The sequence below is a fragment of the Equus caballus genome, chromosome X (assembly GCF_041296265.1).
Source record: "Equus caballus isolate H_3958 breed thoroughbred chromosome X, TB-T2T, whole genome shotgun sequence".
Lineage (NCBI taxonomy): Eukaryota > Metazoa > Chordata > Mammalia > Perissodactyla > Equidae > Equus > Equus caballus.
Genome location: NC_091715.1, coordinates 78,850,393 through 78,875,138, shown reverse-complemented (window position 1 = coordinate 78,875,138; position 24,746 = coordinate 78,850,393). Strand labels below are relative to the sequence as shown.

General features: G+C 35.6%; 1 protein-coding gene across 4 annotated transcripts in view; it reads right to left on the bottom strand.

The window, feature by feature from the left end:
- The window catches only part of LOC100630813 (uncharacterized), a 396,552-nt gene that overhangs the window by 219,076 nt on the left and 152,730 nt on the right, over positions 1-24,746 (bottom strand). For 3 of the 4 annotated variants that reach the window (XM_070256727.1, XM_070256728.1, XM_070256729.1), the window contains 2 exons: positions 11,106-11,305; positions 7,891-7,978 (listed from right to left, as the gene is read on the bottom strand). The exons of the other annotated variant lie outside the window; for it this stretch is intronic. In XM_070256727.1, coding sequence (XP_070112828.1) covers positions 7,891-7,978; positions 11,106-11,305 — 288 coding nt within the window. The remainder of the gene's footprint in view (positions 1-7,890; positions 7,979-11,105; positions 11,306-24,746) is intronic. 4 annotated transcript variants of the gene reach the window in all.

Sequence of the window (24,746 nt, the reverse complement as noted above, 5' to 3'; positions counted from 1 at the left end):
GCAAAGAATATAGGATAGTCAAAATAATCTTTACAAAAGAAGAACAAAGTTGGTGGACTCACACTTAACCAATTTCAAAATTTACTACAAAGCTCCCAGTAGTCAAGATAGCATGGTACTGGCATACGAGTATACATATGGATCAATAGACCAGAATTGAGAGTTCAGAAGTACATCCTTACATTTATGGTCAATTGATTTTCAACAAGAGTACCAAGACAATTCAATGGAGAAATAATAGTCCTTTCAAAAAATGGTGCTAGGACAACTGAGTATCCACATGCAAATAAATGAAGTTGGACTCCTACCTCACACTACACAAAAAAATACAAAATTTATCAAAAATTTAAATATAAGAACTACAATTATAAAACTGTTAGTGGAAAATATAAGCATAAGTCTTTATGAGCTTGGGTTAGTAAATAATTTCTAAGATATGAAAAATCAAAAACACAAAACCAAAAACACAAACAGAAAGGGAAAAGTAAAGAAATTAGACTTCTTCAAAATTTAAAACCTCTGTGCTTTGAAGAATACCACCAAGAATGAAAAGAAAACCCAAAAAGCATGGCAGAGAAATTTGGCAAATCATATATCTGATAAGGGACTTGTATCCAGAATATATAAAGAATCCTTAAAACTCAATAATAAAAACACAAGCCAATTATAAAATATGCAAAGGATGTGATCAGACATTTCTTCAAAAAAGATATAAAAATGGCTAAAAGTGCCATTATCATTAGCTGACAGGGAGTGCAAATCAAAACCACAATGACATAGCACTTCACTCTCACAATGATGGCTATAAGCAAAATGTCATATAATAATAAGCGTTGGCCAGGATATGAAGAAATTGGAACCTGGATACACTGTTGGTGGGACTGTAAAATGGTGCAGACACATTAGAAAACAACTAACATTTTCTTGAAATTTAAACATACAGTTACCATTTCACCCAGCAACTCCTCTCCTAGGTACACACCGAAGAGAAATAAAAAATATGTCCACACAAACTTATACATGAAAGTTCACAGCAGCATTATTCATAATACCCAAAATGTTGAAACAACCCTATTGATGAATGGTTACACAAAATATAGTTTTCCACACAATGGATTCTTATCAGTTAAAAGGAATGAAATATTGGGGCCGGCCTAGTGGCATAGTGATTAAGTTCATGTCCTCCACTTTGGTGGCTAGGGGTTCACAGGTTTGGATCCTGGGCACAGACCTAGCACTGCTCATCAAGCCACGCTGTGGCAGCATCCTGCATAAAGTAGAGGAAGATTGGCACAGATGTTAGCTCAGGGCCAATCTTCCTCACACAAAAAAAGGAATGAAATATTGATGCATGATAAAACATGGATGAACTTTGAAAATACTTTCCTAGGTGAAAATAGCCAGTTGCAAAAGGCCACATATTCTATGATTTCACTTATGTGAAATGTACACAATAGGAAAATCTATAGGGATAGAAAGTAGTTTAGTGGTTGCGTAGGGCTGGGATGAGCATGGTGGCGGTGACACTTGGGGAGATAGGGAATGACTGATAATGGGGATGGGGTATTTTTAGGGGTGATAAAAATGTTCTAAAATCACTTGTGATGGTTGCTGAACTCTGAATATACTAAAAAAGGCATTGAATTGTTCTATTTAAATCAGTAAGTTGTACAGCATGTAAATTGTATATAAATAAAGCTATATTTTAAAAAAGAAAGAATGTCATATTAAAACAATATTAGAAAATAGTTAAAGTCTTTTGGGTGTGGGAACCTGATTCTCCATCAACTAGGCAACTCTGAACAATTCTATAATAACAATGACTTTAAAAAATTTAGAAATTTTTGACGTTCTTTCCTGCCTTTCAACATAATGAAAAGAAAATTCAATCAGCTTATTTTAATTGAAGAATAAGATGTAAGAGTTAACATTGGATAAAATGTGATTCACTAAGGATGATAAAAAATTTGCCACACTGAAATTACAATGATGAGCCCCAAAAAAGATTTTAATTAACTTACTCTCTTCTTTCTCTCCATCCCTTCATCTACGAAAGGTGACTTGAAAGCACAATACATCATGGAACACAAGTGTCACAAAATCCAGGTGTACTTAGCTATTTTTATGACAGAAATTATAATATATAGAATATTACTCCTTATGCCATTCTTACAGAATGAAGAGACAAAGCTATCTGGAAAACTACCACCACTTCAATTAATTATTCAGTGTCATTATTCAGTATTCAAAAGGAAAATCTAAAAATAAATTCCGAAGTTTTAGAGAAAAAAAGCAATATTTTTATTTTTATGGACATGACTGGTCTTTGGGAAAATTAGACTCATCTATGAAAAAGACATGCCTTCTGACTTTTCCACTAGATGAAAAATTCCTACAAACTATATTTTTAAAAAAAAAAAAGATTATGAGAAAGCTTTACACAACATAGTCAAATATTTTCATGAATATATAAGGGAAAATTCCCATCCAAAATCAAGGCCACAAAATAATGTTTAAGTAAATCTTCTAATTTTCATACCATGAAATCCAGGCAAAATTAGAGACCAGAGTCCCCAATAACATGGACTCACTCATGAGATAACTCAGGAGATAATGCCTTAACCTAGAAAATGAACATTGATATTGGGCTTTCATGTACTCTGGCAAACTAGCATGAAATGAACCTCTCTATAGGGGTGCCCTTCACAGGGATAATATAAGGATCAGTTACATGTAAAAGGTGACACGGAGTGTTTTGAGGAACACACATATAAACTAAGAGTTTTATTAAAATAGGGCTACATGTAGAAAGGTACACAAATCCTAACTGTACTGATAAATTAATTATAGCAAAGTGAGAACACACATATAACCACCACCCAGATCAAGAAACAGAAAATAATTTGCACTGCACAAACTCTTCTCGTGCCCTTTCCACACCCTCCCTTCCCCAAAGATAACTGCTAGTCTGACTTCTAACACCATGGGTTAGATTTGTTGTTTTGAACTTTCTATAACTGAAATAATACAGTATATGTTCACCCATGTCTAGCTTCTTTCACTCTATAATTTGTTTTTGAGATTTACAGTTTGTTCCCTTTCATTGCTATCTAGTATTTTATTATAAGAATATACCACAAATTATTTATCCATGCTACTGTTGAGATTCATTTGGGTTGTTTTCAGTTTGGGGCTATAATAAATGGTCTTGTTACGAATATAATTTTTGGTGCACAAATGTAAATGTTTATGTTGGGTACATTCCTAGGAAGATAATGCTATATCATATAATACGTGTATGTTCACCTTTAATAGATACTGTGAAACTGTTTTCCTATGTGGTTATAACAAATTATACTGCTTCAAACAGTGTATGAGAACTTTGCTCCATATCCTCCATAACACTTAGTATTGTCAGTCTTTATAATTTTAGCCTTTCTTGTGAGTGCCTGATGGCATCTACATGGTTTTCATTTGCATTTCCCCTGATGATGAGTAAGGCTGAAGACCTTTCCAAACATTTTCTGGCTATTTCAAAATATTCTTTTCTGAAGTGCCTGTTCAGGTCTTTTCCCATTTTCTCATTAAGTTGTCTTTTTCTTATTGCTTTGTAAGAGTTCTTTGTAAATTCTAGCTCTAATTCTCTTCTTGGTTGTATCTACTGCAAATACCATCTCACATTTTGTAGCCAGTGTTTTTACTCTCTCAATGATATCTTTTATGAACAGAAGTTCTTTTTAACAACAGAAGTCCAACTTATCAATTTTTTCTTTTATGGTTAGTGCATTTTGTGTATTGTTTAACCTATGTTTAAGTAATGTAATATTTTACTTTTGACATTAAGATTTGCAATGCACCTAGTACTGATTTTTTACTATAGTGTGGGGTAGAAATCCGAAGACCATTCTCACCCCACTACTCCTCAGCACCCTTTAATGATAAATCAAGTATCCATTATAAGTGTCAGGTGTTTCTATATCCTCTATTCAGCTTCATTGATCTGTGTGCCTGTCTTTTGCCAATACAGCACTGTCTTAATGTAGATTTATAATAAGTTTCGATATCCAGTAGCGTAAATTCTCCAACTACTTCTTCTTCAACATTAATTTAGCTATTCTTCGCTTCTTGAGTTTCTATACAAATTTTAGAATCAGCTTGGCAATCTCCATAGAAAAATGCTATTGGCATTTTGATTTGAATTGCATTTAATCTACAGATAAATTTGAGGAGAACCAACATCTTTAAAACATTGAATCTGCCAGTCCAGGAATGTGAGATATTTCTCCATTCATTAAAACCTTCTCTAACTTCTCTCAAAATATTTTATAGTTTTCTATGATGACATTTTCCACATATTTTGTATATTTTTTCCTAGGCATTTGATGTTTTGTATGCTACTGGAAACGGCATACTGTGTTCTTTATTCTGTTCTCTAACTATTGGAAGTTAGTATAGAGAAAGGAAATTGATTTTAGTGTTTTGACCTTGTGTACAGCAATCTTGCTGAATTAACTTATCAATTATAATATTTAATCTGTAGAATGATTTGAATTTTCTATGAACACAATTCTGTCATCTGAGAACAATGACAGATTCATTTCTTCCTTTCTCCCATTTATACATTTCCTTTTTTTTCTGGTCCTATTGCACATTCTTGGACATTGAGTACAAAGTGGAATAGAGGTAATGATAGTGGACCTACTCACTTCATTACTAATTTCATGGAAAAAGGCTTACAATATTTCATCATTAAGTATGATATTTGCTGTACTTTATTTGTAGACAGCTTTTATCAAATAAAGGAAATTGCCATCTATTCTTAGTTTTCTAAGAGTTTTTATCATGAATAGATGATGAATTTTACTCAATGCTTTCTTTACATCATCTCAGATGGCTATATAATATTTCACCATTATTCTTTTACTCTGGTTAATTACATTAATTGGTTTTGAAATGTTGAACTGACCTTTCATTCCTGGAATAATGCTAATGTGTCTGTGATATATTATAATCTTTATCACTGGACTCAATTTGCTATATTTTGATATTGTTGCTTCTTTGTTTATGGGAGAGACTGGTTTGTAAATTTCCTTTCTTGCTATGTCTTTATAAAACTTGGTATAAAAAGGTTACAATGGCCTCATAACATTAGTTGAAAAGTGATCTCTATTTTTTTGTTATCTGGCAAAGTTTGTATAGGGTTACTGCTATTTCTCTCTTAAATGTTTTGGAGAATTTACAGATAAAATTATCTAGGCAAGAGTATTCTTTGTGGAAAAGTTTATATTATGGATTCAATTTATTTAGTACAATGCTTCCCAAACACTAATGTGTCCATCAATTACAAGAGGATCTTGTAAACATTCGGATACTGATTCAGTAGGTTGGTGTGAGACCTGAGACTGCCTTCCTAACAAGATCCCTGTGCTATCAACGCTGTTGGCACAGGGATGATAATTAGCAAGATTTTATCGTATATGACAATTCAGATTTTCTGTTTCTTTTTGTGTCAATTTTCTTGTGATGTTTTTCTAGGAATACTTTCATTTCAGGTACATTTTCTAATTTTTGGCATAAAAGGTATAAAAAAAGTACTATGGACTACATTATATATGTAGAATCTCGAGTGGTGTCCCTCTTTTCAATTCTGATATTGTATTTGTGGGTTGTTAAAAAATTTGGTCAGAGTTTAGCATTTTTACTTGTAAATAAGAAAATTTAGGGGTTTTATCTTATCTATTGTTTGCTTTCTATTTCATTAACTTCTGAGTTTATTTTAATTATGTTTTTCTTCCTATATGTATTTTGGATTTTATTTGCTGGATTTTTTGTCGTTCGTGAGACGAATGCTTAGATCGTTGATTTTCAGCCCTTCTTTTCTATCAAATACATCGAATCTATGAATCTTCACTAAGCACAAGTTAAACTACATGTCATAAGTTTGCTGTGTCATATTTTAATTATTTTTCAGTATATATTTCAAAATATTTTCAAATTCTCATTGTGATTTCTTCTTGTCTTGTTTTCCCCAGCTTTATTAAGGTATAACTGACAAATAAAAAATGTAATATATTTAAAGCATACACATGATGATTTGATATACACAGACATTGTGAAAGAACTCCCACAATCAAGTTAATTAACACAACCATTACTTCATATAGTTACCTTTTTTTTTGGTGAGAATGCTTCAGATTTACTCTCTTACCAAATTTTAATTATACAATACAGTAGTAGTTTACAATGCTTCTTGCCTTAAAATCTACTATATATACTAGTATAAGTAGGCCAGAGGGTTTTTTTAAATCTGTTTGTATGGCAAATCTTTTTCCATCCCTTTGCTTTCAATATTTCTGTAGCCTTGTATTTATTTATGTGTCCACTTTGCCTTAATCTTTGTGATGCCCTCAAACAAAAGAGTTTATTTTACCTTGTCTGCATTTTCTAATTTTTCTCAGTGAGATGGTTGATGTAATAAGAATCTAGAGTGACTTTGCTGAAAACAGCAGTCTAATTTTGAGTCTTTTCATAAGACATAATATTTCCCATGATTCTTTCTACCATAGTAAAACAAGAAATGGTAGGGACTGATTTGAGAAGAGGCCCCTTGAAGCAAAAATCTCATCTGTAGATTAATGCAAAATATACTTGGATCTCAGGGACCCATATTCTTCCTGGTTTTCTCATTATATTCACCCTGACCTGAAGAAATTGCAGCCAGTCACCAGGCTTGAAATGAATATTTAAAAATTTAAAAAGTTATCATAACTAGCACTTAGAACAGTACCTGACAAGTAGTAATTGCTATACAGATATTAGCTATTATTGAATATTCCCACGTATAATCAGTCTTTGGACTAATTTCTGATAAAACCAACACAATTCATGTGGACTCAATACCTGTGATAATGAATACTGTTTTAGGACTTCTTGGAATGTTTAAACATTATGAAATATTTATTAGATGCTCACTATGTATGAAAGGTTATGTTGAACAATTTTAATATGAAATAATGTAGGATAATCCCTGACCACAGAGTTGTTGTTAAGGCATGATATATATGTTAAAAATTAAACATAACTTGTTTAAATATCTCATTGTTTTATTACGCCTTGAGGGAAAGAATTCTATCTTATTCATTCATCTCTCTTTTATAAAGCCTAGTACATGTATCTGCATATAGCCAATCTCCAAATCATTATGGAATTAAAACAAGCTTACAAAGTATCATATGCTAAATTCTAGAAAGCAGTAACTACAAAAAAAGGAATCACCTTGTTTGACTGATGAATGGGTGAATGGATGTATGAACAAATAAATGAAGGAACTAACTACTCCTTAAAAGAAGTATGTTACTTAGATAAGGGGAGAAGTCATGGTAGTAAATTCTAGGTGAAGAAAATAGAATGATAAAAAGGATAGAGATAGAATTGTACATGAAACATTTAAGGATGAATGAATAAAATATCTTAATGGTAGTATAGGGGTCATATAAAATAGAAGGAAAAGATAATAGATGATTATGGACTAAGGAAAGTTGTCAACGGTAGTTTAACAAGTTTAGACTATGTTTACTGGATAAAGGTAAGAATTTGAAGGCTTCTGATCAGCTTAACAGTTATTTTAGAATAATGCAGCAATAGTGGTAAATTCTAATTGAATTGAAAAGAGATTTGAGTTGACAAATACATTAAGTAGCTATACAAATATTCTACCTATATATAACAAAACATGGACCTGAGTTTCAGTTTTTGGCACTGGAAATTGTAAAAAAAAAAAAAAAAAACCCAGACAGTTTGTATAAGTGTTACTGAAGATAAATTTACAGGATTTGATGAATAAATGCATATGAGGATGTATGGAGACAACACAACAAAACCATGCCTTACCTGCTCAGAGAAATGTTTCAGTAATGTGATATGTTTAATGAGGTGGCTTTTCAGACTTGAAAATTCTGACATGCAATCAAATGGAGGCCTGCCAGAGAAGGATGACAAGAGATTCCATCAATCTCCGTTTCATGGAATACCATAGCTTTATGCCTTAGGAAACTGAAAATTATAATCCACAATATATAGAGCTTTAGATCACTTTGAAAAAGTACCAAGGGTCAGCTGAATTTTAGACATCACAGAGTTATATTAAAAAAACAAAACAGAAAGCTTAGATGGAAGCTGATCAATGTAATATATCTATGGCCTCAATAAATTGGTAGTATGGTAGATGCACAATTTACAGTAGTTATTCCTGTTTTCAAGTTACTTTAAAAAGGTGGAAGGCAGAATAGGTAATTTTTAAGTTTTTTATTTCCTTTTCCTTGGCTAGCTTACTGTACAAATGGTTACATGAAAAGAACAAAGGAGGAAGGAAAATTAGCAAATATTAATTAAATATGTTATCTACAAATAGATTATTCCTTGAAAAATAAAGATTGGCTGTATCTGGTAATTCATTTTATTTGTCACAAATGAAAAGGATGTATTTTACTTAGGACACAATAGCCAATTGAAAAGTGTTTTGTCTTTATTGTTTTTATCTAGCATAGCTCTTAGGCTTCTGTGGTTTTGGTGACCTGTAATTACAAGCAGGAATTTTAATGAGGTGATAAAACCTACATAGCTTTGTTGGAAAATGATCACCCACTTCTCATCTATCCTATTATATTCCAAAAATGGAGAACAATTTTCAGAATGTCATTTGCAAAACAAATGAACAAGCATTACAAATGAATAAGCTGAAACCATATTTACTCTCACAAGGGAAATGACTTTATTTTTAAGAATTAGCAAGAAAAAGTAATTTATAAGACCCCTCAAATTCCTAGGAGATTATAATCCCTGGTGCTTATATGAAAGTGCCGTTTTCTGGAGATCTACTTCTAAAGCACATAAGAATAGGGATAATATACACATTACTTGTTATAATTAAGTTTATAAACTTGTGTGACAAAAGTATCTGCCAGATGCATAGGACAACCTCTTTTAACTACATCCAGGGCATGAAATATGTCAGCAAAATTCCCTGGGCAGCTTTTCTTTTCTCATCTATTTCTAGATCAAAAAGAAAAAAGTGCAAATGTCCAAGAAAACACTGGGTCAGTATAGAGCCTATTACCTCGTGCCACCCTATCCCTTGATTCTCAACAAGAAACACGCTCAATTGATGTTTTCTTACAGGTAGAATCTTGAGTAGTTATGTTTGGATAAGTGGTCTTGAGTTACTATATGAATTTTGTCATAAATTCTGTCTACCTCAAATCAGTAAACCACTTAAAATTTTAATGACTAATGGAAATATAACATAATGAGAGAAATCCTTGTCAACAGACTCTAAGATTTTCATTTAGTACCATAATTAAGAGCTTTTTTTTTGGTGAGGAAGAAGTTCCCTGAGCTAGCATCTGTTTACACAAAAAACTATTGTGTTTTTTGATGCATTTTATTCATAACATTCTTATGTGTTCAAAGATTATATTTAGAATGTTCAATAAGTCTTCTGCTTAGTAAAATGGTTATTCAGTATAAATACCTTTAGTAGTCACTAGTTTCTAAGAAAGGACTATGAGAATCTGTAATGTTTTAAACTAAACTTTAAAGTCTTAAATCAATTAGATAAAAAGATGCTAATATGATCCATAAATTTGCCATATTCAAAAGCTATTATATGAGGTCACTCTGTATAGATTATATCATTTCTGAAAGAGGAATGTAACTGATTGTCTTAAGGACTACTTACTACAGAGTATTGCAGGAGCAATATAAGTCACTTTTAGTCTTACCTGGTTCCACTGATGACAGCAAAGTAGTGATTTGCTCATCTCAAATTGGTGATGTAGTGAAACTATGCCAAAGAGTGCTTCTTAATACTGTCACCATGATTTGAATTTTGTAATGAGTCTACTTTAATAAAATGAGAAAATCTAATACTGTGAATTATCAACTATCAGTGAAGCTGATTATATTTATATTGGGGGTCCTCTTTGTTGCCACTACTCAGTCCTGTGGCTATCTTTGCCGTCTGCCCATTATCGCTTTCCTGTTCTCCCTAAGTTGAGTTCATTCTAATTATTCCAATTATTTTCTTTTTTTCAGCTTGGTACCAGATAGATGTTTGCAAGGAACTCAGAAGAGAGTAAGTAAAGGAACTATGTTGACAGTGGGGAACTGATGAATTTCCTAAATTTCTTTTAACAGTCATTTTGAAATTTCTTTGAACAAGTGGGTCAGTCACTTCATCCCTTCTTTATGTGAAGAAAATGGGTTTATCAATCAATTGCAATGAAAAGAGATGATAAAGAATCAGTAAGAGCAAGTAACAAAGAGGGAGAAGAAATGTATGATGACTTCTCCCTCTTATGCTTCCCCCCTTAATTATAAGGGCATGCTTCCCTCTATCACCATCTAACCTGTCATCTTTGGGATGTAACACATTCCTGATGACAGAAGCAAATGGCCTAGGAAGAAATATACATATAATGTTTGATTTGTGTGTAGAATATAGAGTTGACTATAGTCATTGATCAAAACAACAATTAGGAAATTTAAATATTAATATGGTATCTAAATGTTATTATCAAAACAAGATTAGAGATCAATAGCCTTCGATTTCCATAGCCTTCTCTTAGCAACGCAGAGTTTAAAAAACAAGACTGACTCTTGCTTATTAAAAATCTCTAATGTAATTAATATATAAAGAAAAAAACCTGTTTTGTTGCTTCAAGAATCCAGATGTAATTTAGAACTTTGCTGTAACTTTTGTGCATTCCTGAAAGACTGTAGAAAAACAAGTGCTGTTTCTAATGCAGCAGCAGAGTTGGATCTTTAAAGGAATCCCAAAGTGAATCCTTTGTAAAACAAACACTATTTCTGTAAAATTATTTTTTCTGTAAAAAGTAAGATGATCAAATATTGGTTCACTTAAAGGGCATTATACAATTATGTTGTTCACCCTATGGAGATATTCAGAGCATCAATAAAAATCTGTAAATGTCTTTGAAACATACTGTGGGAATAAAATCCAATCCATAAATAAGTTTTCTGAAGAGGGAGAAAGAGAGAAAAATCCAACTATCTTAAGGCTTTACAGTTCAGATATTAGGAATTACCTTTCCAGAATGTTTAGTATCATCTTGACCATATTAATCAGTTCAAGAGCAGCTGTAAGAATGTTACGAGGTGGTTGTTCATTAGTGCCATGTAGAGTACGCGCCCTTCTTCTTTCCGATATCAGGACAAGCACATGATCAATAGCATGCTCAAGATGTTCACTTTGTTTTCTGAATCTGGTAGGCATCTTTTTGTCATTCTGAAATTAAAGTAGGAGTTTGGAGGGAAGAAATAAGGCAGCACTTATCTAACACACTATAAATATGGAATAGGTCCAACAGTAATACCATTTAGCCAAAGTAATATAAAAGGGATGCAAAATCACCATCAAACACTTTTCACTCTTTACTTAGGTATGTAATTTTAGAATGTGGCAAAAACTACTTGCCTACCATTAACACACGTTAATTTTGGTCCTGTCTTATAAGTACACCTGCTTCATTTCTTTTGTAGAACATAATCTAGTGAGGGGAGAACCCATACTACTTTGTATGCTGGACAGGATTGGGTATAGATCTAAGAGACAGTAAAGGGTATCCTTACTCTTCATTTATCTCAGAGCCCTGGAGACCATGTATAATCCTTTCTGAGAGCTGGTAATTTAAACATACAGAAGTTGTAAGATTATTAATTGGGTACCTGTATTTAAATGTACCACTTCAAGTGGTACTTCAAGTAGACACTATCTCTTTTACATATTTTCTCTTTGCATGAACATATGTACCACACTCCCATGCATTACCTTTTTGTCCAGGGCCTCGTCAAATGGCTATCAGAAATAACCACAGAGTTGCAATAAGGCCCATGTAGCCTCCTCTTTGGAAGAAGTTACTCTAGCTTGCTGGTTTAATGGTCCAGGAATCTGTGATTTACTAAGTAGTGAGGGAATCTATTAAAAAGGACGTGTTCTTTTAGTCTTTGAAATTTTGAGGTGCAGGGACATTTTATTTAATTATGTAAGAAATAAATTTATGAGTATTTCTGGCCTGGTTCCAATAAGATATTTTGTGAAAAGATTATATTTATGGGACTTCTATGAAATCAGAGAACCAAATGCACATCTCTTCAATAATTACTTCTTCCTAATGTAAAATCTGTTATGTGATATGTTCAGATGTTCACTCTTAGTGTTTCACTTTAAATATCACAACTCAACCTAAAAATAGGTTATCCTCCAGTTTTCTGATGAATAGGTTTGTTTTGGTAGCATCCACCTCCTGCAAATAAGCTTGCTCTACATTTGTTGACTGTCAAAGTAAAATGTGTATTTGGGCATTTTTTTCCTTCTTTCAAAATGTTTTAGAATATGGAAAAGAAATATAGAAAATGATGGGATCTACTCTGTTTCTGGTGAGGAAAATTGGCCCTGAGCTAACATCTGTGCCAATCGTCCTCTGTTTTGTATGTAGGATGCTGCCACAGCATGGTCCCATGAGAAGTGCGCATGTCTGTGCCCGGGATCTGAACTGCCAAACCTCAGGTTGCCAAAGCAGAATGTGGGAACCCAACCACTAAGCCACGGGGCTGGCTCCCTACTTTTCTTATTTATAGAATTTATTTATCAGAATGAAATTCTCAATGCCAACACTTAAGATATAATCATCAGCATGGTTTTACTTCCATCTTCTGCTTCCCATTCTTCAACTTTTATTGATATAATGTGGGATTTAATATTATTGAAGTATACACTTTATCTTTCAAGAGTTTTTCAAAATTTTGTAAGTTTATAACCATATTAACGAAGATTATTTTGACAAGCTATGCTTTACTAGTTTCATCGCTCATTGCCAGTTCTTTTATACTATAACTTCTCTGTTCTTGAATTTTTTTTCATCCTTTTGTCAGCTGAAATACATCTTCCAATAATTTTAAGGGATTAATGGGTAATACATTTCCTGACTTTGTAGACTTAAGACATTTTTCAGTCATCAACTAACACAGATGGTTTTCCAAGGTCACACAGTTAATTATTAGCAGATCTTATCTGGGAAACAGAAGCCTGCTGATAGCCAGTGCTCTTTCTACTACATTATTAAACGTATTTGGCCCTAGAGGGATAGGGAAAGATGGGAGGTTTTGATGTATGCAATACTATCGTCAGTGTGGTGAAATAGAAAAACATTTAGGTCTGGTGTGAGGTCAGAGTTTGTGCAAATCATTTAAATGTCTCAGACTCTTGGTTTGATTGTTTGTCTCTCTCTAAAATGAGACACTAACACCAGCTTTACCTATGCATAGGATTGTTGAAGATATCAAATATTATACAACAAAGACCTATTATTATTTATATATAATTATGTATGCCAAAAAGAATCACCATATTTTAGGAATTCTTAATGACCAGACTCTAAATGGCAGGTAATCTTTACAGACCTAATGAAACATAAAAGAAATTAAACTACTAGTCCCTCTGATATTCTAAGTAAATTTGGATTGACTTTTCTAATGTAGTTTTTGAAAATTCTGTTAAGGTTAAACAATTGATAAATACTATCCTTTTTTTAGTTAATAATTCACCAGACCTCCTTTAGGAGTGAAGATCCGATACATGCCTTCACTTTTTTTGTTTTAAAATTATTTTTCAGAGAGCAAAGTTTTTATCAGTAAATCAAAAACAACTACATCAAGTAACTTATACTTTGGGAATGTTTATAATTGAGAAATGAAATCCCAGGAGTGCCATAATGGTGATTATTTTAGCATGGACAGCTAACAGCAAATAATATTATTTAAACTGCAAAAGAGAGGGTCATGTTGAAAAATTTAAAAGCCATATATATTATCATACTATTGTGAATTTTTCATTATTATTAATTACACATATCAATAAATCATGAAGGTGTCTAATAAAAGTGTTTCTCAAGTGTTAGCCTGCTCTACAATATCGAACTGACTCTGAAACCATAAAGGTCATAGTGTGCCAAAAGAGGTATTTATTTACTTCAACCCCTTTGTGATTCTATAAGCATGCTGAGAGCAAAGAAAGATGACCTCTCATGTTTCCATTAAAATTTGAATTACAGACTTTTCAGATTTCGTTATGACTCATGAAATGAAATAAACCAATTCTTTTTTCCAGTTGACAGTTAATTATTTCTTGTTAGTATATGATCTTCATTAGTTTTAGAGAGTATAGAGCTTTCAAGAACTGACGACAATAACAACAGTAGAAAGAAATGTCATGTGTACATCCTTTAGCTCTCAGAAACACATTTTATCCATTAAACTGGAAGAGGAGTCTCTTCTCTATGTACCAGCTTCCTCCAAATATTCTTGATATTGCTGTTGGATTGATTATGTGTGCTGCATATTCTAACATTATTCTGCCCAATGTATGTGGGGCAGGAATAACAGCTGAATAAGATTATTGTAGCAGGCACAGTCATAATTTGAGAATGGAACGGATCCGTTTAGAGAATATTGACCCATACTGATAAGCCTAAGTGATTTTTTCTACCTAACAATATGCGAACTTTCTGAGGTTTCTGCAAAAGGTATTGTGAATTTGTGTGATTGAAAATAGGCTAAATATATCAGGTAAATGCAAACCAAAACCATAATGTGATACCACCTCACACCTGTCAGAATGACTATTATCAAAAAGTCAAAAAATAAGTGTTTCTGAGGATGTGGAGAAAAGGGAGACCTTGTACACTGTTGTAGAAATGTAAGTTGGTGCAGCCACTATGGAAAACAGTATGGAAACTCCTCAAAAAATTAAAAATAGAACTAGCATATGATCCAGCAATTCCACTTGTGGGTATTTATCCAAAGAAAATGAAAACACATTCAAAAAGATATATGCACCCCTATGTTAATTGCACCATTATTTACAATAGCCAAGATATGGAAGAAACCTAAGTGTCCATCAATAAAGGAATGGACAAAGAAGATGTGGTATATATATGCAATGGAATATTTCTCGGCCATAAAAAAGAATGAAACCTTGTCATTTGTGACAACATGCACGGACCTAGAAGGTATTATGCTAAGTGAAATAAGTAAGAGAAAGACAAATACTGTATGATTTCATCTGTATGTGAAATCTCAAAAACAAAGCAAATGAACAAAACAGAAACAGACTCACAGACACAGGAAACAAACTAGTGGTTACCAGAGTGGGGATGGGTTAAGGGATGGGTGAAATAGGTGAAGGGGATTAAGAGGTACAAACTTCTAGTGTGGAAATTAATAAACGGAAACCTCATTAAATTGGAGTCAGGAGGCAAAAAGGGGGAATTCTCACGCCTTACAGAAAAGCAGAGCCCAACAGGAAGAAGACGTCCTCTTCTTGGCAGGCAAGAGGTTCAGCGAATGAGAGACTATCACAATTCAGATGAAAAGCCACTACACCTTGAACTCTTTGTCTACAACAGACCTCCCAACTTCCTCTTCCCTTCTATAAAAGTTTCTCCACCTTTGCTACTAGGGGACTTGTACACGGGCCACCACGTTGCAGACCCCAAAATGTAATTCTCTGCTGATTCTGAATGAATACTTTTGCTGGAGAAATAATCAGCTGTCTACTTGTTTAAAGTCAACAGTTTAGTGGCCTGTATGGGGATCCAGAGAAAATCCCCGACAACTTGGAGACTGGTGAGTAAACAAGTGCAGTACCCACAAAATAGCACACTGAGCTCCTGCTTATTTTGCCAACCCTGGAGTTTGAAGGTTAGTCTTCCTCTTGGTTCAGAGCTTCTGCCCTGGTTATGTTTGAGGCTCCCAATGCTTTATTCAAGTCTATTTCAAGGCTTCATCTTTTTCTAACTAAGGCCTTATTTTTCTGCAAGTACTTGAGTGGCACTTGGGCCTGACTCTTCGAATGAGGCTATTTCTTTGAACTGTGATAGATTTTGATCCGATTCCTTTTGAGAGTGAACTATTCCCAAACTTGGATCTGATTAGCCTTTGGTTTGACTTTTGGAATGTACATTGGAACTGTGCTGTCTAGCCTTCAGCCTGACTCCCTTGGGAGCAGACTGTCCCTTAGAACTGCGTTGATCAACCTTTGGTCTGATTCTCTTGGGAACTGGGCTGTTCTTTGGAACTGCAGTGACTTGACCTTGATCTACCTTGATGAAAGCGGACTGTTCTATTAGGACTGGCTGGTATTAAGGCTGCAGGCTGTTTGAGATGTTCAAGCTGTTTGAGTTGCAAGCTACTTAAACTGTTTGAGTTGTTTAGGCTGTATGAGAATTATTCTTTTACTCTAGAGAAAAACCTCTAAGAAATGAGATCCCAGTTATCTAAATATTTTGAGAGCACTCTCTCTACAGGGACCCTGGCAGATTTTAAATTTAAAAACCATGGTCATTCCTCATGCACATTTTTAAGTAAATGGTTTGATATAACCAGTAGTAATTTAGACTATCAATGGCCATTATGGGGAACTTCTGAACTCCCTAAACTTACTTTTCCTAAAGCTGAATTGGACAACCATAGCTCTGTAATTTTCAAAACTGAAAACTGAACGGAATGCCTCTTTCAATTGGTATTTTGAGGATTCGAAATGTTATCAGGAGTCTGAAATTTCCTCTTTGCAAAATAAAATGTTAAGATTAACTGAGGCAAATAAATGATTGAAGAAAGATAAAATGGCTTCCAAAGTCTCATGTTCCTGTCCTCCAGTGTCATCATGTTCCTCTTCCCCAGCTCCTCATGCTCAGGCTTTGCGTCTGAAGCCATCTTCCTCCTTCCCTTCTATACCACCTTTACCTCCTCTATACTCTCAGTTCCCCCATGCTAACACTCTTGCCAAATTTCCCCCTTCCCCTGAACCTCTCCACACTCCCTCTTCCTCTGAAGAGGAACTTGTCCCTCTAAAAATAAGCCTTCTGAGAATCCAAAGGCTTAACTCTTAATCTCTTTGGACTAAAGCTGAACTGTGAGCCATAGTCCAAAATTTTCCCAAAGTAACCAGAGAGGCTTACAGATTTTCTGAGGAATTTAATATAGTTATTCAAACTAATCAACTTGGTTTCTCTGACTTATATCAGCTGGTTCATATGCTTGTCAGTGAAGGCCAGGCCCAGCATTGGATGAAAACTGCTAATTGGGAAAATCCTGAAAGGTCTCTAGAATTACAACCGGGAGACCAACACGCTGGCTTAGCAGGCTCCAGCAATTGCTAGACAACTTCATCAGGCAATTCCTGGGGGCTTTCCTAAAGCCTATTGTTGACTGGAACAGAATTTAGGCTTATGCACAAAAACCTGATGAATCTGCTCATGACTATTACAATCAACTTCAGATTGTTTTTAAAGAAAATTCTAGTCTTCCTTAAGATATTGGTTCTACCCAGGTAGCTTTTAACTCTATGCTTATTAAAGGGCTGACCTGGGACCATTCCCTTATAGTAAAAAGAACCAGGATGGAATGGGAAACTACATCCATTCCAGATTTACTTAATCTAGCAAACAAACATTCTCGTGCTCTAGATGAGTTACCAAAAAGACAGACTGCTAAAATTCTTAATTTTCAACTCCAGTAAATGATGCCCCTAAACAAAACAAAAAACCTGGTTTCTGTTATTGCAGAGCCAATACATTGGAAGAGAGACTGTTACAAGTTTAAGCGCTTCAACTGCCTTCAGCCCTCTAACCAGCCTTTCCAATGTTCTCCAAATTTCCAATGATACGGCTATGAGGAACTACAGGGGCTCTTCCCAATCCTCCCTCTTACTCAGCTTGGAGAGACATTTCTCCAGATTGGAGATGAATCACTTTCTGTCCTGACACTGAAGCCACACTCTTCGTGCTCAACTCCACTACTATAAAGCAGCCCCTGCCTTGGAAGACCAAAACAGTTCAAATGGTAGGGATTTATAATAAGTCTCAATAGGTTTCTATCTCCGAACCTATTGCCTTTTATTTGGGCCCTTTGAGAGACACACACCCTTTTTCTCCTTAGTTCCTCCACCCCTACTCATTTACTAGGCCAGGACTTATTAAAAAAATACCATGCCAGAATTTCTTTCTCCCAAAAGGGGAAAATAATTCTAGAATTTGACAGTAGTCACAAAACAGCCAGCCAAGTAAATTACAGGACTCTCTGACATCTTTCATTTGCTCCATCTCTGATAGTACTAGAGCTGATTCTGGAAATACTGACCATTTGTCCCTATTGAATTAGCTGCCACCCTCTTTATGGGCTAAATCTCCAATTTGTATTGGTAAAATTCACAGGGCAACTTTCATCAAGATTCAAACAGATCCCTCAAAACTTCTCCCCAGAATTAATCAATACCCTGTAAGTAAATAAGTTCTTCAAAGTATAAAGCCCATAACAGAAGATTACAAGGCTCAGAGCCTTGTACTAGTCCCTGTAATACTCATATTTTACCTGTGAGAAAATCCAAGGGTTGAGGGCGGAGATATGTCCAGGGCCTCTAAGCAATAAATAACACTGTTATCCATTCCCACTGGAAGCAAATTCTTTATGGTAATTGATTCATGTCGTGCATTTTTTAGCATTCCAGTTGATGAAGATAGTCAATACCTTTTTGCCTTCTCTTGTTAAGAAAAACAATTCACCTGGACAGTAATGCCTCAGGGTTTTACTGAGAGCCCTTCGTATTTCTCACAAATCTTGAAGGCTGTTCTGGATGATATAAAGTTCCTTAGGAGTTCTACCTTGTTGCAATATGTGGATGATTTGCTTCTTTGTTCTCCTTCCCAAGCCTCCTCAAAGGAAGACAACATCCACTCCCTAAAGCTTTTAGCCTTAAAAGGGACATAAGGTCACAAAGAGAAATTGCAGTTTGCACACACCCCGGTTCGATATTTAGGGCATCAGATATCAGAAAAATGGCTGCATCTATATTCAGATATGCTTCATAGTGTCCTAGGTTTCCCAAAACCCAAACTAAGCACCAACTGTGAGGTTTCCTCAGGCTAGTTGGTTATTGCCAAAACTGGATTCCAAATTACTCTTTTATGTCCAAACCTCTGTATGTTTTATTAAAGAACAAGAAGTCCAACCCATTTTATGGGAAAAACAGGACAACATAGCCTTTAAGGCCTTAAAGAAGAGTTTGATGAACCCACTTGCCCTTGAACATCCCAATTATCAGATTCTTTTTTTCCTTTTCGCACATGAAAAAGAAGGGAAAGCCCTCGGGGTACTCACCCAAAAACATAGGGACCATCAACAACCCACAGGATATTATAACCAGGAACTGGACCCTGTGGCACAGGGATAAACCCCCTTGCCTTAGAGCCATTACTTACACTGCCGTTTTGGTTAAGGCCACCGAGAAAATCATTGGTGGGATGCTTTTAAACCATTTTTGTACCTCATGCAGTAGAAGCCCTCCTGAATTCTCATCACATTCAACATATTTCATCTGGTGGCTGACCTTCTATGAGTTCCTTTTGTTAACTGCTCCTCACATAATTCTTTTATGTTGTAATAACCTTAACCCTGCTACTCTTCTCCCCACCATTACCAACGAAGTTCCTCATGACTGCTTAATGCTGACGGATCATCTCCTAACTCCTCGTGATGACCTGCAGGAAATTCCTTTGAGTAACTGACTTCTCATGATTTACTGATGGTTTTTTATTTAAAAGGTGACCATGACAAACATTATACTGGGTATACTATTGCAAGTTCCTCTTGATATCACTGAGGCAGCACCTTTACCTATGGCTACTTTATCCCATAGGCTTGTACTTTAGCCAAGGGCAAAACTGCCAATATTTATACAGATAGTAGACATGCTTTCAGAGTAGCTTGTGATTTGGGAATGTTGTGGAAGCAACATGCTTCTGTACTTCTAGTGGAAATAAAATTAAAAATGTCCCCTATGTATAGGGGTTATTGGATGCTATAAATCTACCTTCTACTTTAGCTATTATTAAGATCCCATGGCATTCTAAACTTGACTCTCTGGAAGCTAAAGGAAATCATCTTGCTGATATTTCGACAATGAATGCAGGCCTTAAAGGAGCCAACAACAGTCAAACCTCTGTTATAGTCCAAAGGGATATTTCCCCAAATGATAGCTTAGAAAAATTGACTAGAGAAGCCCAACAAATGGCCACAGAAAAGGAAAAACAAGAGTGGAAATTCAAGAATTATTGATTTGATAAAAAGAGAAAGCACTGGTTCGGAACAAATAACAATTCAGTCTTACTGGAAACTCTAAAATTTCTACTTCTGGATCTTGTCAAGATGGCCATGTAGGTGGACTCTGAACTTACCTCCTCCCATGAACACAACCAGGTTACAACTATTCTTGGAAAAATTACCCCTGAGAGAGAACTGAAAACTGAATAAAAAGAACCCCCACAACAAGGGACAGTCCTGACTGAGGCAGAAATTCCTTTCTGGAGAGAAAAAAGCCACCTCTGCAAGCTGCAGAGCTTCACAGCTGATTGGACAGCAGCAAACCTAAGGTATGCAGGCTTACGTGGATGAGTGGGGACCTGAACAGGGGCATGTTACCACTATAAGCATACTTCGGACTCAGCACAACTGAGATGAGTCTCATAATATCTGCCTTCACTGGTTATTAACTGCAACAGGGAATACCCCCAGAAAAGCTATCAAACATAAGCAAAAAAAAAAAAAAACCCAGCTCTTAAAGGGCCCAAGCACAAATTCACCCATCTCAGAAAACAACCTAAAATCACCAGAAAGAGGCACAGTCCTTTGGTGAAAAGAGATTCATCTGGTAGGTCCTGGGTGCATCTTGGTGAGAGGTGAGATCTCTCTGGGGACTGAGGCATTGGTCCCAGCCGTTATTGTGACCTAGTATAGGTGTGCTGACACAGACACTGGCAGACACCATTGGAGTTCTTTCCCTGGCCTCTTAGCCCAGGGGTCTGCCACACCCACTAGAGTGCAGATTTAATACAGCTCAGCCAGGGCAGGCAGCCTGCCCTAGGGACTGGTCCCACCCAACAGCAAGCCCTCAGCCTACTTGTGGGCCTGCATAGACTGGGTGCCTCTATCCTTTGCAGGAAGGTGAGTGTGTCTGCCTCTGTGGAGCAAGGCCTGCGTGAGGAGCAGGTGGAGTGTGGGGGGCATTGGTAGAGAGTGTGGGGGCCTCTGCAGTGGGGTGACTGGGTATGGTCCAGGGGGTCAGAACATGTGCATGGGCCAGGACTGTTGATGGTGTGTGTGGAACTGTAGGTGGGGGCTTATCAGTGGTAGAAGACCTGTGCTTCTCAAATAGCCTCATAGGGGACTGGCCTAGTTCCAAAGCCTGAAATAGTTGGGTTCTCTCATTCCTGGGGCCAGCCCCACTCAGCTACAATCCTGAGAGAGCTGAAAAGAGCCTTGCAGGTTGTAAGCCTACAGCAATTGTAAGCCCCTGAGCCTAGCAACCAGCCACACTGGAGGTATACTCACTTAACAGAAAAACTGCAACAGGAGTGTGCTATTAGACCTTGCATCCAAGTGTGCTGGGGCTCTCCAAACCTTATTTACAAACAGTTGGCAAGGGGGGAAGCCTAGATTCCCTGGGTGCCTGCAGCAAGAGCAACCCTGCTACAGCAGATGGTCACATGTAGCCCACACAGGGGTCACTCCTGAAACATTTGGAATGGGTGACAAGAGGAAAGCATACTCCTGGGCCTCAAAAAGTGTCTCTTAAAATAAGCCCACTTCTCTAAGATTAGGAGCCACGGATGACTCACCTGATACACAGATATAAGCACAGAGAAAGAGGCAAAATGAGGAGGCAAAGGAATACATTCCAAGTAAGGGAATAGGACAAAACCCCTCAGAAAAAGAACTAAATGAAAGAGAAATAAACAATCTAGAAGGAAGGAAATAATAAAAATCAGAGCAGAAAAAAATGAAATAGAGCCTGAAAAAAAATAGAAAAAAATCAATGAAACCAAGAGCTGGTTTTTTGGAAAACAAAAACAAAATTGACAAATCTTTAACTAGACTCACTAAGAAAAAAAGAAAGAAGGCTTAAATAAATCAAATCAGAAATCAAAGAGGAGAAATTACAATGGACACCTCAGAAATTCAAAAGATTATAAAAGAATACTATGAAAGGCTATACGCCAACAAATTGGATAATATAGAAGAAATGGATAAATTCTTAGACTCATACAACTTTCCAAAACTAAATCAAGAAGAAATAGAGATAGACCCATCACCAGTAGGGGATCAAAACAGTAATCAAAAACCTCATAAAAAATAAAAGTCCAGGACCAGATGGCTTCCCTGGCGAATTTTACCAAATGTTCAAAGACTTAATACTTATCCTTCTCAAACTCTTCCAAAAAATTGAAGAGGAGAGGAAGCTTCCTAACTCATTCTAGGAAGCCAACATTACCCTGACATCAAAACCAAACAAGGACAACACATACACACAAAATTACATGCCAACATCACTAATGAACATCAATGCAAAATTCCACAACAAAATACTAGCAAATTGAATACAACAATACATTAAAAAGATCATACACTATGATCAAGTGGGATTTATTCCAGGGATGCAGGGATGGTTCAACATCTGAAAATCAATTAACATGATACACCACATTAACAAAATGAAGAATAAAAATTACATGATCATCTCAATAGATGCAGAGAAAGCATTTGACAGGTTACAGAATGCGTTTATGATAAAAACTGAACAAAATGGGTAAAGAAGGAAAGTACCTCAACATATTAAACCCACAGGTAATGTAATTCTCAATGGAGAAACATTGAAAGCTATCCCTCTAAGAACAGAAATCAGACAAGAATGCCCACTTTCACCACTCTTATTTAACATAGTATTGGAAGTCTTATCCAGAGAAATCAGGCAAGAAAAAGAAATTAACGGGCTCCAAATTGGAAAGGAAGAAGTGAAACTGTCACTATTTGCAGATGACATGACTTTTTACATAGAAAACTCTAAAGAATCCACTAAAAAAATTTAGAAAAAATAAATGAATACAGCGAAGTTGCAGGATACAAGATCAACATACAAAAATCAGTTGCATTTCTATACACTGACAACGAAGTAGCAGTAAAAGAAATTAAGAATACAGTCTCATTTATGATTGCATCAAAAAGACAAAAATATCCATGAGTAAACTGAACCAAAGAGGTGAACGACCTGTGCACCTAAAACTATAAAACATTGTTGAAAGAAATTGAAGAAGGCACAAAGAAATGGAAAGATATTTCATGCTCTTTGATTGGAAGAATTAACATACATAGATGTCCATACTTCCTAAAGCAATCTACAAATTCAATGAAATCCCTATCAAAGTTCCAACAATATTTTTCACAAAATAGAACAAAGAATCCTAAAATTTATATGGAACAACAAAAGACCCCCAATAGACAAAGGATTCCTGAGAAAAAACAACAAAACTAGAGGTAGCACATTCCCTGATTTCAAAATGTACTACAAAGCTAGAGTAACCAAAACAGCACGGTACTGGCACAAAAACAGACAAATAGATCAATGGAACAGAATCGAGAGCCCAGAAATAAAGCCACACATCTACAGACAACTAATGTTTTTTAAACTTTTTATTATGATTATGGTAGTTTACAACCTTGTGAAATTTCAGCTGTACATTATTGTTATTCGTGTTGTAGATACACCACCTCACCCTTTGCACCCTCGCCCCACCCCCCCTTTCCCCTGGTAACCAACAATCAGTTCCCTTTGTCTATATGTTTAACTTCCACCTATGAGTGGAGTCATACAGAGTTCATCTTTCTCTATCTGGCTTATTTCACTTAACATAATACCCTCAAGGTCCATCCATGTTGTTGTGCATGGGACTATTTTATCAGTTTTTATGGCTGAGTAGTATTCCATTGTATATATAGACCATATCTTCTTGATACAGTCATCAGTTGATGGACACTTAGGTTGCTTCCATGTCTTGGCTATTGTAAATAATGCTGCAATGAAGACAGGGGTACATAGGACTTTTGGAATTGCTGATTTCAAGTTCTTTGGATAGAGATCTAGTAGTGGAATGGCTGGGTCATAAGGTATTTCTATTTTTAATTTTTTGAGAAATCTCCATACTGTTTTCCATAGTGGCTGCACCAGTTTGCATTCGCACCAACAGTGTATGAGGGTTCCTTTTTCTCCACAACCTCTCCAACATTTGTCACTTTTTGTTTTGGTTATTTTTGCTATTCTAACAGGTGTAAGGTGATATCTTAGTGTAGTTTTGATTTGCATTTCCCTGATGATTAGTGATGATGAGCATCTTTTCATGTGTCTATTGGCCATCCATATATCTTCTTTGGAGAAGTGTCTGTTCATGTCCCCTGCCCATTTTTTGATTGGGTTGTTTGATTTTTTGTTGTTGAGCTGTGTGAGTTCTTTATATATTATGGAGATTAACCCTTTGTCGGATAAATAACTTGCAAATATTTTCTTCCAAACTAGTGGGTTGTGTTTTTTTGTTTCAATCTTGTTTTCCCTTGCCTTGAAGAAGCTCTTTAGTATGGACAACTAATTTTTGACAGAGGAGCCAAGAACATACAATGGAGAAAGGAAAATCTCTTCAATAAATGGTGTTGGGAAAACTGGACAGCCACATGCAAAAGAATGAATGTAGACCATTGTCTTACACAATACACAAAAATCAACTCAAATGGATTAAAGACTTGAATGTAACATCTGAAACCATTAAACTGCCAGCAGAAAACACAGG